Below are 18,655 nucleotides of genomic sequence, written 5' to 3'. Positions count from 1 at the left end.
ATCATCAGATTTGCTTTTTTAAAGGTTTAAGAAAGGCCTGAGATAAAATATAGTAGATATGGTAATTCCCTTACATACAGCTGCCCAGGAATCAACTCTTGTCACCACACAGGACCCCAGCCCTGTCAGGAGTGATTTCTGAACTCAGAGCCAGAAATATTATCTAAGAACAACCAGGTTTGGCAAAAAATAAAATAAAACAAATGAATAAAAATCTTAATAAGAGTACTACGTTCCTGGTGTGGTTATGTGCATAGGATAACCTCTTTTACATAAGTAGCTAGTGTACAGTAGGACAAGAAATCTGCCATAGATATAGATCAATTAGAACACTATTGCAGTAATCCATAGACATGGTGAAGGAAGGCAATGATAGTGAAGTTTGGAGAGGATTGTTTGTGTGATGATCGGTACACATGCTGTACAATATTTCAATGCAGTGGCAAACCATAAAAGAGGCTGTCTGTGGCTGGAGAGACAGCATGGAGGCTGGGCATTTGCCTTGCATGGAGAAGGACGGTGGTTCGAATCCCAGCATCCCATATGGTGCCCCGAGCCTGCCAGGAGTGATTTCTGAGCTTAGAGCCAGGAGTAACCCTGAGCGCTGCTGGGTGTGACCCAAAAACCAAAAATAAATAAATAAAAAGAGGCTGTCTGAAGTTGACTGGTTTCTATGATGTTGCAACTAGACAAAGATTACTTTCACTAATAGGGAATATGGGAAAAGGAACTGGTTTAATTGGGATAATAAACAATTTCAGTTTCAGATAATCAGTTTTTGAGAGATGAGAAGTGAAACTAATTTTTGGGGGGGGGGCGGCTCAGCTCCTGGCACTGCACTCAGAAACCACTCCTGGCAGTGCTCAGGAGACGATATGGGATGCCAGGGATTAAATTGGGGTTTGCAGCATGCAAGGCAAACACCCTCCCTGCTGTGCTATGGCTCCAGCCATGAAACTAATTATTTTAAGCTGCATATTGTTGTTTTATATGCCTGTTACTTCGCAAGTTGCTTGGGCAACATACAAATAGAGTTAGAAATTTGAAACAACAGCAAGTATAAGGTCTGACCTAAATAGATTGGGAAACCATCAGCAAGTAGTTTATATCTGAAATTATAGTGGTCTTGGAATCTTTCAAAGAGACAATAAAGTGAAATGACTGGGAATTAGTAACCCTTGTTTATAACCAAGTTTATGACTTCCTGTTAAAGTATGGAAAAAATTGTTTTTTAATTTGAGCCATCCTCACAATGCTCTGGGCTTATACCTGCCCGTGCTCAAGAATCACTCCTGATGGAGCCCCAGGAAGCCCCATATGGAGTGTTGTGGATCAAACCTGGGTTTCTTGTATGAAAAACAAGCACCTTATCTGCTGTACTCTGGCCTCTGAGTCTGGAAATTCTCGACACCTTATAATGTCTACATAACTAGGTAGCTGCTACTATTCTTATTTTAATAGTATTTTTCTCTAAACTGCAGTTGGGAGAAATACACTGGCTTATTTCTCAGACATGCCCTCTTAGACTGCCCTCACAGTCTTCTCTCTGTAGCATGATATTTCCCTAGAACTTTACGTTATTATTCAGGTTCTAGTTCAAATGTTACCTTCTCAGAGAAACCTTAGCCAGACTAAGGCAGTTTTCCAATCATTCTTCCTTTTTTTATTTTCTATATATTTTCTTTCATTTTTTTTCTGTATAGAAAGAAACTCCCGCAGCCTATACTGGACTTTCTAAACTGATAAATTTTCTGAAGCTTTGTGAGCTCATTATCAAAACAGCTATTTAAAAAAGAATTAAGAGGAAGTTGTAATATTTAAGTTATAAATTTAAACTTACAATAAAGTTTATTAAAATGATAAAATTGACCACTTTATAATTTACTAAATCTTACCATTACCTGTGCTTAGGTGCTTATGACTATCATACATTAACAATAGCTTGGGTGCAGCCCTTCCCAATTTTGTGTTCAGTCGGGTCTATTAGTTGCTTGAAATGTGTCAGTGTGGGAAGACATATACCACATAAATTGACAAACTTTATGAATTAGGGATCTCCTAATAGATTAGCATTTACTGGCATATTACTAGTGGAATATCTGAGTAAACTAACCTTTTGTGTTTGTTATATTTTCTAAGGATGGAAGCTCTCTCAATGCATAGCCCTGGTCTTCCTTATTCATATTATATGAACATTGCTTGATACATTGTGGGCTTTTGGTAACTGTTGAAAGAATGTTCCCCCAGCATAGCTGAAAGGGAGGTACCAGAAGTCTGTTTAACTATCTGTCATCAAGGAGCAACCTGATAGAAGATAGAAGTATGAAATATTACTTGGGCTCCTCTTTTTTTTTTTTTTTTTTTTTTTTGGTTTTTGGGCCACACCCGGTGACGCTCAGGGGTTACTCCTGGCTATGCGCTCAGAAGTTGCTCCTGGCTTGGGGGACCATATGGGACGCCGGGGGATCGAACCACGGTCCGTCCAAGGTTAGCGCAGGCAAGGCAGGCACCTTACCTTTAGCGCCACCGCCCGGCCCCCGTTTGGGCTCCTCTTTATGTTGAACTCCTGTGTGAATAACCGTCTAAATATATTTAGTCTCTGATGATAAATACTTCTACATGGCAGGAAGATCTGGCTCTGTTCTCAGAAATCGCTCCTGGCAGGCTCAGGGGACCATATGAAATGCTGAGATTTGAGCCGGGATCCATCCTTTGTTGGCCGCGTGCATGGCAAATGCCTTACCGCTGCGCTATCACTCTGGCCCCTAAAAAAATATTTCTAATGCTCAGGTACTACTGAAACACAAGACTTGTGTTTCAAGACTGATCAAGACTCTTGAAGATCAGGGATGTTAGTAATTTGAGCAGTAAACTATGTGTTTTACCCAAATAAGGCCCTGGGTTCAAGACATCAGAAAAGGGGGTGGGGGCAGAGCGATAGCAAGGAGGTAGGGTGTTTGCCTTGCATGCAGAAACGTGGTGGTCCTGGCATCCCTTATTGTCCACCAAGCCTACCAGGAGCGATTTCTTTTTTTTTGTTTGTTTGTTTTTTTTGTCTTGGAGTCACACCCGGTGATACTCAGGGTTTACTCCTGGCTATATGCTCAGAAATCGCTCCTGGCTTGGGGGCACCATATGGGATGATGGGGGGATCAAACCCTGGTCGGTCCTAGGCTATCACTTGCAAGGCAGACAGCTTACCTCTAGCGCCACCTCTCCGGCCCCCGGGAGCGATTTCTGAACGTAGAGTCAGGAGTTACCCTGAGCGCTGCCAGGTGTGACCCAAAAACCAAAAAAAAAAAAAAAAAGAAAAAAACAAAGAAGACAACAACTCTGGGGGTGTCCTGGTCATTAGTATATTTAAGAAGTGCTCCAGTTTATTTGATAGTATATCTTAGGTTAAGAACTACTGAATTAGGGCCAGAGCAGTAGTACAGTGGCTGATCCCCACATCTCATATGGTCCTGTGAGAATAGCTAGAAGTACTTACTGAGTGCAGAGCCAGGAGTACCCCTGAGCACTGCCAATGTGGTCCCAAAACTAAAACCAAACAAATCCATTGAATTAAACTTTTGGTTATAAGTTTTTTAATTTAGTCTGTGGGTACTTTGGAGATATTGATAAGAAAAGGTTTAATTTAGCAATGTTTTTTCATTTGATATCTACTGTGTTCCTATGAGGAACTGAAAATATTAAAATATTTGACACCTTACCTAGAAAAAAATATTCAGTCTTATAAGGAAGACAACAAATGCATATTTGATAGTCTATTAGAAAATTATGCTAAAAATTAAAAGGAGAGCATGACCTATTTAGCCATCTTCAGAGGAGAATCGGGAAATGGTAATAGAGGACATTAAACAGGAGCTGGAGATGGTGGTTAAGTATTTACAAGTGATCAGTGTGGAAGGACCATTAGTAAATATTCTCTCTCAGTAGCTGATGCCACCAAATACCTGGTTACACATAAAAGAGAGTTTGTCTGTCTTGATTGCCACTCTAACCCCACAAATAACGCAATACCTAGCACATGTAATCATAAGTGGTGCTCAAATATTTCATAATGGATGCTAAGAGGTAGAAGTTTGAATTAAACTGTGGAATTCCAGGAGTTTATAGATTTTTTTTAGGGAGTTATCCCAGCCTTTGTATAACTAGACTGTTGGAAGAAGGGGAATGGTAAAAGACAGGTAGGATAGGAAGTCTACTTCTTCAACACATATATGAAAATTGGAAGAACATAGACAAGGTAAGAATAGAATAACCTAATACCTGCAGAAAGATGACATAAAAATTGGTGAAATGTGTCTTGTGTTTTTAAAAAGTGAGGAAGGGGGATCTAAAATGATGAAGAGATGTAGGTAGAGTGGCAGTTGTTAATTGAGATTTAAGAAATAATCAGGTAGTTAAGAGAATGCAGAGGAAAAATGAGTTATCTTTTGAAGAGAGTCAGAAGCATATGTAATGAATATTTTTAACTAGAGAGAATACTCATTATATGGAGTGAAGTAAAACATGTTGACGATTTTAACATTAACGGAAGTTGGGGGAAAAAACTTGTAGTATTTCTAAACTTTAACAGAGAAAATATTCCCCAGATTGAAACTTTAATTAAAGAAATGGTCTAGATTTTTCACTGTTATAGACGAGTCATGAAAATTAACCATTATGGGAAAACAAATATTTGTTGCAGTATTTGTAATAACAATAAATGAAAAGTGATATAAATACACATTAAAAGTGGTGTTATAGAGGAGCCAGAGCGATAGAACAGTGGTAGCCCAAAAACCTTGAAAAAATGGTATTATGGAAGAAACATGTGACACTGAGAATTTGTGACATTAACTAAAATTAAGAAATGACCCTAAAATGTATGGAGTTTTGGCCAGAGCAAATAGTCCAGAAAATAGAGAACTTGCCTTCCACACAGCCAACCTGAGTTTGATCGCTGGTACTACATATTTCCTGAGCCCACCACATAGTAATTCATGAGCCTAAGCAGGTGTGGTTCAAAAACAAAACAAATATAGTGGCACACAATTGATAAGGTGGAGAAAGGGGCTATTGAGAGAGAAAAGTATAGAGGTCCTGTGGGAAGGATGTGCATATACTGATGGTGGATGTGGTGTGGTGTTGAAATAATATGCATGCTAAATCATTAATAGTATTGTATGCCACAGAATCTTGATCAAAATTAAATTTAATTAAAAATAGTGTGATGGGCCCGGAGAGATAGCACAGCAGCGTTTGCCTTGCAAGCAGCCGATCCAGGACGAAAGGTGGTTGGTTCGAATCCCGGTGTCCCATATGGTCCCCCGTGCCTGCCAGGAGCTATTTCTGAGCAGACAGCCAGGAGTAACCCCTGAGCACCGCTGGGTGTGACCCAAAAACCAAAAAAAAAAAAAAAAAAAATAGTGTGATGACAAAGTAGGGAATGTACTAGCATAGAAGAAAGCATTGACTGAAATGATCTCTGGCTCATGGAAAGAGAGGTCTTTTTATTTTTTTTCCTTCTTTTTTGTTTTTTGGGCATACCAATATTGTATTGCACTCTACTTGGCAGATGATACATGGTACTTGGAATCAAGCCCAGGTCAACCATGTGCAAGGTCTTATCTATATGTACCGTATTTGCCGCCGTATAAGAAGACGGGGCGTATAAGACGACCCCCTAATTTTGCAGTTAAAATATAGGCTTAGGCCTATATTCGCTGTATCAGACAGAACGTTCCTGTGCTGCATGTGTTCCTGTGCTCATGTACCACAGTGAGCCAATCACAACAAGCAAAGGTTCAAAGGTTATACTGTAATAGATAGACTTCCTCTCTGACTCTGGCCAATCTGAGCAGGCTTTTGACAGTGTAGATTCAGGTCCAGAACATTGTCTAATTTGCATGCATCAAAAGCCTGCTTGGATTGGCTGAGTTAGAGAGGCGGTCCAAGCAGCCTGGCAGTGATTGGTGCAGGATCGAGTTGGAAAATTCGTTTTGTGGCAATATTCAGACAATTTTCATTTAGTGGCATATTGAAACATTTTTCGGGATATACTCAGCGTATAAGATGACCCCGATTTTCGATTGACCTTTTTTTGTTTCAAAAGTCGTTTTATATGCCGGAAAATATGGTACTAGCTTGCCAACACCTGACAAGAGAGTTTAATTTGGGGGATCTCTTAGTATGTTTCCCAATTTTGTTTGTTTGTTTGTTTGGTCACACCCAATGTCTCTCAGGGGTTACTCCTGGCTATGTACTTAAAAATCGCACCTGGCTTGGGGGACCAAATGGGATGCCATGGGATTGAACCACGGTTCGTCCTAGGTCAGCTGCATGCAAGGTAAATACCTCAGTGCTGTGCCACCGCTCAGGCCCCTCCAAATTTTTATAATGGACATATATGACTTTGGTACTTTTTTTGTTTTTTGTTTTTGTTTGGTTGGTTTTTTGGTTATACCTAGCCATGCTCAGGGTTGACTCCTGGCAGGCTTACAGGACCATATGGGATGTCAGGGATCAAACTCAGGAAGGCCACGTGCAAGGCAAATATTCTACCTGCTATGCTATCTCTCCAGCCCTTATTTGATACTTTAAAAACATACTATGTTGGGGCCAGAGTGATAGTACAATTTGCCTTGCATGCAGATGACCCGAGTTCAATCCACGGTTTTCCATATGGTCCCCTGAGCCTGCCAGTAGCATTTCTGAGTGCAGAACCAGGGTAACCCCTGAGTGCTGCCAGGTATGGCCCAAAAACCAAAACAACAACAACAACAATAAACAAGCATACTATGTTAAGAACTTTAACAAATCAATGCTTTGTATATAGTGGACAATAAATATGGTCCCTGTTGTATTTCTGTACAAAAATCTATTTCTGTAGCTGTGAGTAAAACATTAGAGAATTTGTGACTGTAAAGAGTTATTCCAGTATAAAATGAGAGCAGTTTATATTTCTCATGTTTCCATGTTTCTCATAATTAACATGTTTAATAATATATGATAATGGCTGGGAACAGGTCAGCAAAGCCATAGGACTTGAGTTTGAGTCATGACCTTGCCCTGTGCCAACTAAGACCTTGGGTGGGTATTCATTTTTATCTTCTTTAGTTCTCCATTGTAAAATGCGGTAGTGACAATAAATACTTCATAAGTTTGAGTAAGAACTGTTCTTTAATATAGGTAGACTCCTTAGGACTGTCACTTGATTAACAACTATATTATTATTACTGCTAATATTATTAAAATCTAGTGAGAAAACAGAATTTGAGGGGGGAGTGTGAGAGACAACCATACCATTAGTGCTAGGGATCACTCCTGGTGGTTGTTAAGGAATCATATATGGTGCTAGGATTTGAACCAGGATCAGCCATGTCAAGCACTGTGACCCCTGTACTATCTCTCAAATAATTAATATTTAATAATTAATTCAGAAGGCATTGAGTTTAAACTTAGAAACAGCAGTTTTAGAGGTTGATTGAAGCCTAATTGTGTAGTGAAAGGTGGGTAAGTATACAGTCATAGAGATGGACAGTATTTATTTGGTTAAAGAGCTTGCCTTGTGGGCCCAAGAGATAGCATGGAGGTAGTGTGTTTGCCTTGCATGCAGAAGGACGGTGGTTCAAATCCCAGCATCCCCTATGGTCCCCCAAGCCTGCCAGGAGTGATTTCTGAGCATAGAGCCAGGAGTAACCCCTGAGCGCTGCCAGGTGTGACCCCCCCCAAAAAAAAAAGAGCTTGCCTTGTATGCAGCTGATTCAGGTTTGATCCTCTCAAAACTCCAGGAGTGAGCATAAACCTTGAGCATCGAGCTTAGGAGTAGTCCCTGTGTACTGCTTGGTATGACTGAAAACGGAACAGAAAGAATGTGTGAATTTTTTTTTTTGTATTTGTATAGTTTGATTTGGTTTGACCTAATTTTGAATTTTTATTATACACTTTGCTTTAATTTTTAAAGTTGAAGAAGCTAGTGAAATAAATTCATCAGCATGATTAATGAAACGTGGTCTATATAGTGATCATGGTTTTCAGTAGTTTTATACCAGCAGCATCATTCCAAACACCCACAGTTGAATTGCAGAACTTTCCTTCTTGTTCGAATCACTTGGAGAGCCTTCAGAAATTATTATGGATAATAACATGGTTTAGGGCCAGAGTACACCATGACAAGTACATCAGAAAAACTCTTTTTTGTTTGTTTGTTTGTTTGTTTTGTTTTTGGGCCACACTCTGCAGCACTCAGGGGTTATTCCTGGCTCTGCATTCAGAAATCACTCCTAGCAGGCTTGGGGTGGAGGTAAGGAGACTAATCGGGATGCCAGAGATTGAACCCGGGACAACGCAAACGCCCTACCACTGTGGTCCTACATCAGAAAAACTTCTAGGGATAAATCCAGACATCAATAATTTCAGCTCTGTTCAGGCAATCCTTATGGGCAGTCATCTTTGAGGACATCTGTAGAGCTGCAAATCTGTCTCATGTGGCTAGCTTTGTTAATTATCCAGGGGAATACTATCATTACAGGGATAGCATTCAGAAATATGTCATCTTAAAATAACCATAAGTAGGGGCTGGAGCAGTGGCTCAAGCGGTAGGGCATTTGAACTAGGATGGACAGTGGTTTGATCCCCCATTGTCCCAAATCCAAGCTAGGAGCGATTTCTGAGCAAAAGTCAGGAGTAACTCCTGAGCGTCACCGGTTTTGGCCCAAAAACCAACCAACCAAACAAACAAAAAACCTCATAAATAATAATAAATACAGTGCCATGATAATTCAATATCAATTTATTGATCCTAATAATAATTATATTTCTTTTTCTATTTTTAAATTTTTTTCCCTCTCAGGGTACTCCAGCCATGGAGCTTAAAGGATTGTCCTTTTGTAAATTTTGCTGTTGTTTTATTTTGGGCCAAACCAGTTAGTGCTCAGGGCTTAATCCTGGCTCTGCACTCTTGGATTATTCCTGATGGTGTTCAGGGGACCATGTGAGGTTCTGAGAATCAAGCCTTGGTCAGACTCTTGCAAGGCAAATACCCTGTCTGCAGTAGGCCCACAATAACCATAGCATTTCCTAAGTTAAGAATCTTTTTCTTTGTTTTTGGTTCTTGGGTTACACTCGATGGCACTCAGGGGTTACTCCTGACTCTGCACTCAGATATTACTCCTGGCTTGGGGAATAATATCTTGGGGACCATATGGAATGCCAGGATTCCAACCGTAGTCCATCCTGGATCAACTTCGTGCAAGGCAAACAGCCTACTGCTATGCTATCTCTCCAGCTCCTCCTCTTTTTCTAAATATATAAAAATAGAACAACGTTCTGCTCTTGTTTTTATACAAAGTAATAGAGATTTTGGCATAAAAATGAAACCTTACAAATGTAGTACCTTATATATTTATTTATAAAGAATATATTATATTAATATATTAAAATATATTATATTTATGTACATTATTAATGTATGCATCATTTTCTTTCATTTGCTTTATCCACAGAAAGAGCCCAAAAAATGGGATGAATTCGAAGATATGTTAGAAGAGAGGAGGCATGGCAGTGACCTGAAATTTGCAATGAAATGCTTCACACCTATTGTCTATAAGGGAATTACTCCTTGCAAGCCACAGGATCTTAGAAGTAGTGTTCTCAGTTCTGAAGAGGTTAATTATGTCATTAAGCAGGTAAGTGATTTTATCTTTAAGTAGAGTCAGATTTGTTTATTATCAACAAGTTCTTTTAATTTGCCCCCTTTTCCCCTTTGTCGATTTTGTTGTAATGACTAAAAGGTCATTTTATTTATGAAAAATTATAAATTAAATTATAAATTTTAATTAAATTTTATGAATATAAACTTTTATTTTATCAAGACAAAATAAATATACTTTATGTATCTCTCCACTTAACAATTCACCATATTCATGTGTTTATTATACCAATGGAAATGTGTTTGGGGCCAGAAATAAGATTGTTGGATTGAGGGGGCCAGAGTGGTGGCGCTAGAGGTAAGGTGTTTGCCTTGCAAGCGCTAGCCAAGGAAGGACCATGGTTTGATCCCCCCCCCCCTGGCATCCCATATGGTCCTCCCAAGCCAGGGGCAATTTATGAGCTCTTAGCCAGGAGTAACCCCTGAGCATCAAATGGGTGTGGCCCAAAAATACCAAAAAAAAAAAAAAAAAGATTGGTGGATCATCGGTGCCAGAGCAGTGGCACAGGCGGTTAGGGCACTTGCCTTGCTTGCATGTGGCAACCTAGAACGGACCATAGTTCAATCTCCCAGCATCCCATATGGTCCCCTAAGCCAGGAGAGATTTCTTTTTTTCTTTTTTCTTTTTCTTTTTTTTTTTTTGGTTTTTTGGCCACACCAATTTGATGCTCAGGGGTTACTCCTGGTTAAGCGCTCAGAAATCACCCCTGGCTTGGGGGGACCATATGGGACACCAGGGGATCCAACCGTGGTCCTTCCTTGGCTAGCACTTGCAAGGCAGACACTTTACCTCTAGCGCCCTCTCACCGGCCCCCAGAAGAGATTTCTGAGCATCACCAGGTGTGGCTGAAAAAACAAAAACAAAAAACAAAAGTGTTCATCTCTGTTAGATAATAGGGGTCTACTAGAAAGTTGAACATCACCACTTAAGTATGTAATCTGATAAGTAATGATGTAAGTAATTACAATAAAATATACAGGATATACTATTGAGAGCCCAACGTACAGTGACACTAATTGGTGATAGGGTCAACTAATTTTATGTAGGAAGCTAGGTACTTTCACAGGAGGCTCAGAATATAATTTAAGAGTTTTCTAGGTGATATGGATGATAAACAGTTTTCCAGCTAAGAAAATAAGAAATATTAATAGTACTCACACAAGAAACATTAATAGTACTCACACAAGAAACATTAATAGTATTCACACAAGAAACATTAATAGTACTCACTATCATTGAATTATGTTTTTATGTAAGCAGAATGTCCATTTTGTACTCTGCCCTTTTGCATACCCCTTCATAAGTTCATATTTCTCTTTAACTTCTTTAATTCCTATCATCATTACTCCTCATTTACCCTTTCTAACTTAAGTACTGTAGAGTCCTAAGTCACAGACCAAAGTGGTGCCCTGGAGTTAACACCCACCCAACTATTTTAAAAGGCATAAAAAAGACACTTATATGTTTTCAACATGTTATGGGTGTTTTCTTTGACGTCTATAAACTTTTGCTGAATATTTTCTTATACAGTGATGATCCCCCCCCCATGTTTTTTATCTTCTCTTTGTGAACTGCTCAATATGGAATTTGGTGTGAAAGAATCCCTCAGTTTAATACTTATGTTTGAACCAAGTCATGGGTCTTGTTGGAAATATTCTTACGGCCCCATATATCTGATAGCACCACGTGGCTTTATTTCTTGTTTGCTTAGGCACACTAAAATGGGAAAATACTATACATACCAATAGGTTCTTATCTAATAGAGATGGGAACACACAAATCTTGTAGTGCAATGAGACCTTACACCCTGAACATTGACATAAAGACCAGGCACAGGCCTCAGAAGAATGGGCATTCTCCATTCACCCCTTGATCTACAGAAGACATTTACAAAACATCCAAGGTTGTATATAACATCAGCTGGTGGCATTCCTGTACCAGGGAAGACCCTACAGCTGCTCTGACATCTATCTACTCAAAAGAAACACCCCTTAACACTGAGAAGACAACAAGAACAATGACCTGCTTACTGGACAGGGCTTGCTGTATTGCCCCTTAATTGTGAGGTTTGTCTATAACATCACCTGGAAGCAATCCTCTACCACGGAAGACCCTACCACTGCTCAGACATCGTCCTGCTCAAAAGAGACTTCCCTTAACACTGAGAAGACTTAACAACAACCTGCTTACAGGAAAGGGCTTCCTGCATTGCCCTTTCATGGTGAGGTGAAACAAGAAGACACTCCACATCATGACTTCAATGTAGGACATGCAGATTCCAGAATCTTTAATACAGAAACATGATACCAACAACAGAGACTGTGTGAAAAGTGTGTTGGCACTACGGACAATGTCTTTGATTGGACGATAACTTGCCTGAAGCCTAGAGCTGGTCTTATGCCAGGAAACTTCAGGGGTAGGATCTCTTTGTATTTAGGCCAAGGTTATTCCTTTCCATGCCTCTCATATTTTGGTGGGCCTATGCAAACAACAATTGCCACTCTAACAACGTTTTTACTGTGCTCCTTTGACTCTAATCCTTAAAACGTACCCACTTAAAATTTGAGGTTAACTTAAGCTAATATTCATGTACATGGAAATGTAAAAAATACTATGCCTCTAATGTTAAAGGAGTTACGTAAGTTTGATGGCTTTAGATTGCCTTGTGTGCTGTTAAGAAATATTATAATGTGCTACAATCTGGGGACTCGAGGGACAAAATAATCGCACATGGATTCTGTTTTCTTTTATCTTAACTTTCTTTGGCTGAAAGTTCAAAGTTAAGATATCAGCAAGGGGACTTCTTCTGAGAATTATGTTATGGGTGATTGTCCTTCCACTGTAACTTTACCTTGTCCTCTTTCTTTGCATCTTTTGTTCTCATAATTCAAAATAAAAAAATTAAAAAAAAAGAATATAATTTAAGAGTTTTCTAGGTGATATGGATGATAAACAGTTTTCCAGCTAAGAAAATAATGGGTTTTTTTTTTGAAAATAACTTTTTTTATCTGATTTTCAAACCTCACTCCATTTTAAAATTATGCAAGGAGGGCCAGAGAGATAATATAGGGGTTGTAGGGCTTACCTTGCACTTGTCCAGCTAACCCAAGTTTGATCCTGGGCACCACTTGTAATTCCTGAGCACAAATTGAGCTTAGTAATAGCATACTTGCCTTGTGTAAGGCACTGAATTTGACTCCTACCCTTCAAAAACTAAAAATAATAAGCAAAAATTTTCATTCTCTTTTAAAAAATTTTTTTACTCAGGAAGATTTTAGAAATCTTAAGCATAGCTGAACACCACCAGATGTGGCCCAAAATACAAACAAACAAGCTTATGCAGCCAGAAGAAAATAATGCTGTCATTACTTCCCCCATTCGTTAGTTCAGGCTGATACCTTTATGGCCTCATAAATAAGGTGGACATTTCCCTTTTCTGCATGGACTACAGCAGACCAGTGCCATACCCAACCCTCTGACAGAAAGGGGCCCAGCTCCAGTACTTAAATTATCAAACTTCCAAGCCAACTTAATTTGTTTTAGTTCTATAAATCTTGGACCTCACAGCTACTTGGCCACACCTCTGTATCTTAGTGTTGACTAGTAGTATTACAGGAAATCTGATGAAGACAGTTACATAGTTCTCTATCCAGTTCAATGAGACCAATCAGTAGCAACGAAGTCTCAACTAGCACCAAACCATGGTCCTATGAATCCTTAGTACTATGGAGAGATATAACAATCATTCCAAATTGAATTGTGTTGATCTAAGATTCTATAATTCTTATTTCTTATATGTTATACAATCATCAATATGAAGTAAATTTGTGCCTGCATGAAGCAGGCTATGGTGATGGGTGAGAAATTGGGGATACTGGTGAAGGGATGGTTTTAGTGGTAGTAGAATTAGCATTTGAATATTTAATGCCTGAAATATCTGTATTAGGAACAATTTGGTAAACCAAAATGTTATAATAAAAATTAGAAGAAGAAAAAAGCATGTGCTTAAATGGCTGGAGACATAGTGCAGTGTGTGGGGTGCTTACCTTGCATGAAGCCAACCCAGAATCCCAGCACCACATATGGTCCCCCTGTGTCCTGCCAGGAGTGATCCTTGAGCACAGAACCAGGAGTAAGCCTTGAACACCAATAGCCAAAATAATAATAAATTAAAATTAAAATAATAGAAATATTTTAAAATCTATATAGATCTCGCTTGCATACCAATGATACTAGAATTTAAAGAAGAAGCCAACCTTGTAGTTTTTTTGTTTTTTTTTTTTAAGAATTCCACTTATGGGGCTGGAGAAATGGCATGGAGGAAGGGCATTTGCTTTGCATGCAGAAGGACGGTGGTTCGAATTCCAGCATCCCATATGGTTCCCTGAGCCTGCAGGAGTGATTTCTGAGCATTGAGCCAGGAGTAACCCATGAGTGCTGCCAGATGTGACCCAAAAAACAACAAAATTCCACTTCCTAAGTATAGCAAAATTTAGGATCCACCAGGTTATTTTTAAGGACGAGAGAATATGCAAATTCATTATTCTAGAAGTAGATTATTGTGACCAAACCAAAGAGAGTAAAGAAAGGATAAAAATAAGAATTTAGGGAACGGCGAGGTGGCGCTAGAGGTAAGGTATCTGCCTTGCAAGAGCTAGCCAAGGAAGGACCACGGTTCGATCCCCCAGCATCCCATATGGTCCCCCCAAGCCAGGGTCAATTTCTGAGCACTTAGCCAGGAGTAACCCCTGAGCATCAAGCGGGTGTGGCCCGAAAAAACAAAAAAAAAAAAAATAGAATTTAGACTGAAGGGGTCAGAAGCCTGAGAGACACAGCTCAGGGCTAACCTGGGACAGACCCAGATTCAATTCCCAGCATCCCATATGGTCCCCTGAGCCACTGGGAGCAATTTCAGAGTGCAGAGCCAGGAGTAATCCCTGAGCATCACCAGGTGTGGCCCCCCAAAAAACAAACAAACAAAAAGACTGAAGGGGCCAAATATTACAGGATGTAAAATATTGTGTAGTATGCAGTTGACCCCAGTTCTAATCCCCAGTACCACCTGTTGTTCAAATACGAAAAATAAAAATAAAAATATGTCATAACCCACCCTAATTGGGACATTGGAGGTGAGCAGGAAATCCCTCACAAAGAGCTTTTTCAGCTTTATATCCTACACAGTGCAAAGCCATTGAAAGTTAATGAGGTTTGAATATGACATGATCAGTTAATGTTTCAGAGTAATTATACTATTAAAAATAGAGACTTAAATTTGTTTCTGATGTTTTTACAATTATACCATTATGCAATTTTATTTTTTCTGGACTGGTAAGTAATTGTAGAAACAGAGATATGAGTAAATTTCAGAAACTTGAGGTAGTGTGACTTTATTTAAAGACCAATAAGGTAAACAAAGTGAAAGAAAAAAATTAAAGGATGATAGGTTATAGAATTAAATAATTAACGAGGGAATTAAATAATTAGCGATGGAGCTGGATGGAAGTGGATGGATGGAGGGATTTTTCTCTGCCATCCCAGGCCACGTGGCTCCGCAATCCCCATTCAGCTGGCAGGTCCCAGGTTTAGGTGAACGGCAGAATCAGACTCATCCAGAGGCAGGCATCAGGAAGCATCAACTTTATTCATGCCCTATCCACCACATGTGTGGCCTATATCATAACCTTTTAAGCATTCAGCCATTCTTAGCTAGCCCTGCATCTTAACTCCTTTTAGCCATCTTCCCTTTGACCTCCATGCTGGCAAAAGACCAAAAAGGGTGCATAATCCCCTCTGGTTAAAGCCTTTTCTACCTTTTCCAAGACCCCTCCCAGGAAGTGGGCGGGGTCTTGCAGGTAAGGTCAAGTTACCTAGGAAGAATGGGGGGATGAGGCTTCATCAGGGCTAGTCATTGAAATAAGGAAGTTAAAACTGAAAAAGGGGGGCCGGGAAGGTGGCGCTAGAGGTAAGGTGTCTGCCTTGCCTGCGCTAGCCTAGGACGGACCGAGGTTCGATCCCCCGGTGTCCCACATGGTTCCCCCAAGCCAGGGGCAATTTCTGAGTGCATAGCCAGGAGTAACCCCTGAGCGTCAAATGGGTGTGGCCCAAAAACCAAAAACCAAAAAAAAAAAAAAAAAAAAAAAAAAAAAAAAACCTGGAAAAGGGCTTGAGATACAAGTTAAATTCTATTTTGGAATTGTTATTGAAGACACCAAAATAAAGCATCCAGTTTTATATAATTTGAGGTTCAACTTTAGAAATCTAGCCATCAGTAGTAGGGTGTCTGTCTTATATGCAGCCGAGCAGGGAGGGACCCGATTAGATTCCAGACATCCCAGATGGTCCCCCAGCGTGCCTGTGGCGACTTCTGATTGCAGAGCCAGGAGTGGCCCCTGAACACTACTGGGCGTGGCCCAAAGACCAGTCAATTAATCAATATATAATGGTTAAAAAAATTTTTTTAAAGGGGGCTGGAGCAATGGGCAAGTGGTAGGGCGTTTGCCTTGATGGCGCTAACCTAGGATGGACCGTGGTTCAATCCCTCAGCATCCCATATGGTCCCCCAAACCAGGAGCGATTTCTGAGCGCATAGCCAGGAGTAATCCCCGAGGGTCACCAGATGTGGCCCAAAAAAACAAAAACAAAACAAACAAAAAAGATATCTAGCCACTTATTTTTTTTGGGGGGGCCACACCCGGTGACGCTCAGGGGTTACTCCTGGCTATGCGCTCAGAAGTCGCTCCTGGCTTGGGGGACCATATGGGACGCCGGGGAATCGAACCGCCATCCGTCCTAGGCTAGCGCAGGCAAGGCAGGCACCTTACCTCCAGCGCCACCGCCCGGCCCCTTCTAGCCACTTATTTGACTTTAGTTTGGTTGGGGTTTTTTTGAGGGGAGGTTGTTTGTTTGTTTTGGGGTCACACCCGGCTGCACTCAGGCTCCTGGCTCTATGCTCAGAAATTGATCCTGGCAGGCTCTGGGGGACCATATGGGATGTCGGGATTCAAATCACCGTCCTTCCGCATACAAGGAAAATGCCCTACCTCCATGCTTTCTCTCCGCCCCTATTTGACTTTTTGTTTTGTTTTGTTTTTTTGTTTTGTTTTATTTTTTTGGTTTTTGGGTCACACCTGGCAGCTCTCAGAGGCTCCTTCTGGCTCTACGCTCAGCAATCGCTCCTGGCAGGCTTGGGGGACCATATGGGATGCTGGGATTCGAACCAGTTACTTCCATGCTATCTCTCTGGCCCCCCTTATTTGACTTTTTTTTTTTTTTTTTTTTGGTTTTTGGGTCACACCCGGCAGTGCTCAGGGGTTATTCCTGGCTCCAGGCTCAGAAATTGCTCCTGGCAGGCACGGGGGACCATATGGGACGCCGGGATTCGAACCGATGACCTCCTGCATGAAAGGCAAACGCCTTACCTCCATGCTATCTCTCCGGCCCCCCTTATTTGACTTTTAACCCGGGTTTAGGCAGGCTTTGGCCTCAGGAAATTTTTTTTTATTTTTAAAAATATTTTAATTGAATTTTAGTCATATATTTCAATACCCATCCCTTCACCAGTGTACACTTCCCACCACTAATGCCACTTACCATCCCCAGCCTGCCTTTATAGTAGATATTCTCTCTGTCTCTGTCTCTGTCTCTGTCTCTCTGTCTCTGTCTCTCTCTCTCTCTGTCTCTGTCTCTCTCTGTCTCTATCTTTCCCCCACTTTCTTTTAGGAAGTCTGCACAGCTATTAGGAAAAATGAAGTTGTGAAATTTGCTTATATATAAATAGACATGGAGAGTGTCATGCTGAGTGCAAAGAAAGAGGAATAGACGTAGAATGATTGTATTCATTTGTGTGATATTAAAAAAAAAACCACGGGCCCGGAGAGATAGCACAGCGGCGTTTGCCTTGCAAGCAGCTGATCCAGGACCAAAGGTGGTTGGTTCAAATCCCGGTGTCCCATATGGTCCCCTGTGCCTGCCAGGAGCTATTTCTGAGCAGACAGCCAGGAGTAACACCTGAGCACTGCTGGGTGTGGCCCAAAAACCAAAAAAAAAAAAAAAAACACATCAGGGGACCCGAATGATAGTATAATACAGCAGGTAGAGCACTTGGCTTGCGTGCAGCCAACCTGGATTAAGACCCAGGCTTCCCATATGGTTCCCCAGAGCACCATCAGGAGTAATTCCTGAGTGCAGAAACAAACTAAAAGAACATAGTATGAGATTAATACTCAATAACAACAGGCCAGGAGGACTAGTCTATAGTAGAAAGCTTGCCATAAAGGGTAGGATGGGGAGGGTGTACAGTAAAGACAGATGAGGAACCATTATGACAATATATTGAAAATGATCACTCTGGACAAGAACTGGGTACTGAAAGAAGGTAAAGTGATATGCATGATACCCTTTCATTAACAGTATTGCAAACCTCAGTGCCTAAAAGAAAATTCTTTTTTTTTTTTTTTTTTTTTTTTGGTTTTTGGGCCACACCCGGTGACGCTCAGGGGTTACTCCTGGCTATGCGCTCAGAAGTCGCTCCTGGCTTGGGGGACCATATGGGACGCCGGGGGATCGAACCGCGGTCCGTCTCCTAGGCTAGCGCAGGTAAGGCAGGCACCTTACCTCGAGCGCCACCGCCCGGCCCTAAAAGAAAATTCTTTATCTCTCTTCTGATCGGATCTTCTGTGACCTGTGCTCCTAATTCTTTTGTTTTGACCTATCATGCTCTATCTTAGACAGTAGTCTTTTCTGATAGTGTTTGTTTCATAAGAGCACTCAAATTTCCTTATTAGAAACAATGCAGTTATTTCTCCAACTGCACTCAACACTTTTTGTGGTGAGCTTCATATCTTGAGCTATTCCTCCCGGCACTCATCTCTTATGTCTCTGGGCATTATTACAATAATATCTTTTATTTTTCTTAAAACCCATAGATCAGGGGGCTGGAGAGATAGCATGGAGGGAGG

General features: G+C 40.7%; 1 protein-coding gene across 1 annotated transcript in view; it reads left to right on the top strand.

Moving 5' to 3' along the window:
* GNPAT (glyceronephosphate O-acyltransferase) overlaps positions 1-18,655 on the top strand; it is a 58,424-nt gene that overhangs the window by 3,351 nt on the left and 36,418 nt on the right. Inside the window, exon 2 of the mRNA XM_049789636.1 lies at positions 9,492-9,674. Within this exon, the coding sequence (XP_049645593.1) occupies positions 9,492-9,674 (183 nt within the window). The remainder of the gene's footprint in view (positions 1-9,491; positions 9,675-18,655) is intronic.

The sequence above is a fragment of the Suncus etruscus genome, chromosome 15 (assembly GCF_024139225.1).
Source record: "Suncus etruscus isolate mSunEtr1 chromosome 15, mSunEtr1.pri.cur, whole genome shotgun sequence".
Classification (NCBI taxonomy): domain Eukaryota; kingdom Metazoa; phylum Chordata; class Mammalia; order Eulipotyphla; family Soricidae; genus Suncus; species Suncus etruscus.
The sequence above is the reverse complement of the archived record's forward strand: the minus strand, read 5'-3'. Positions and strand labels throughout refer to the sequence as shown.